Raw genomic sequence first — 1,078 nt, 5'->3', positions numbered from 1 at the left:
TTTGTTCAAATCTCTTTTAAGAATCTGGACCCTGTCTGGCATATAGGAACTTTGACTTCTCACCATTCAAAACATGAAAAGCTGATGACACTCTATAAAATGCTGTCAGCAACAGTAGAGTTTATATATTCTGTTTTTCTTTGGGATAAGGATCGTGACATGTCCTAGCATAGGGGAAATATGCAACCCATCCCTGCAAAAATCTTATTAAATATTTCCAGAGCTTTCCTTGGAGACAGCATTTTTGATCCATGGTCAAAGTTCAACATATAGGGTTACTCACTGGGTTAAGTGTATCTCTATGAGCACACTCAGAAATGTGTACAGCATTTTTTTTATACCTTGCCCCATGCATGCTTCTTCCATGTGAATTTGACTTTATGACCTCGCTATGTAATGTTTGTGACTATAGCTGCATGCTGAGTCCTGAAAATTGAGTTAGTCCTCGGCCCACTTACTGAATTTGAAGTGCTCTTTTTTGTTTTTACTGAATTTGAAGTGCTCTTTTTGTTTTTCAGACACCACTGATTTCCTAGCATTGCCAAGTCTGAGATGGTTCTTGAGGTGCCAAAATCTGGGAAAAGCTCAGGCAAAACTGGTTGGATTCATTACTCCAAAAGCAGAATTAAATGATGACATAGAAAAAGTTGACCTGAAGGACATTGCTTTTCTGAGTGACTTTATAATAATTTCCTTTGCATATGTCCTTTTCTCTATGGAGAAGATTGAGATTCAAAGTTCAGAGGACTAGTTCCTCATCATACAATTAAGTAGGCTTGAGGATGATGATGTTGGAATAGCATAACGATTCCAGTTTAGTGACTATGTAGTGTGTGTGTTATGAATCTTCAATTCTACATCTGGCTTTTGCTAGGTTCCTAACAGTGAAACTGTGGAAGCTACCAAATTGGCCATAGATGCTGGATTTCGCCATATAGATACTGCATATTTTTACCAAGTAGAAGAGGAGGTGGGACTGGCCATTAAGAGCAAGATTGCAGAAGGCTGTGTGAAGAGAGAGGACATATTCCTCACTTCAAAGGTATTTTGTATGTACTGTGCAGGCTGCTAATTAATG

General features: G+C 38.4%; 1 protein-coding gene and 1 pseudogene across 1 annotated transcript in view; one reads left to right on the top strand and one right to left on the bottom strand.

The window, feature by feature from the left end:
* LOC102006803 overlaps nucleotides 1–1,078 on the bottom strand; it is a 351,399-nt pseudogene that overhangs the window by 109,892 nt on the left and 240,429 nt on the right.
* Nucleotides 538–1,078, top strand: part of LOC102023621 (aldo-keto reductase family 1 member C3 homolog) — a 137,453-nt gene continuing 136,912 nt past the window's right edge. Inside the window, exons 1-2 of the mRNA XM_013515395.1 lie at nucleotides 538–564; nucleotides 875–1,042. Coding sequence (XP_013370849.1) covers nucleotides 553–564; nucleotides 875–1,042 — 180 coding nt within the window. The 5' untranslated portion in view covers nucleotides 538–552. The remainder of the gene's footprint in view (nucleotides 565–874; nucleotides 1,043–1,078) is intronic.

This window comes from Chinchilla lanigera, unplaced genomic scaffold (genome assembly GCF_000276665.1).
Source record: "Chinchilla lanigera isolate Chin_1 unplaced genomic scaffold, ChiLan1.0 scaffold00028, whole genome shotgun sequence".
In the NCBI taxonomy this organism is placed as follows: Eukaryota; Metazoa; Chordata; class Mammalia; order Rodentia; family Chinchillidae; genus Chinchilla; species Chinchilla lanigera.
Note: the sequence above shows the minus strand (reverse complement) of the source record. Positions and strands in the feature narration are given on the sequence as shown.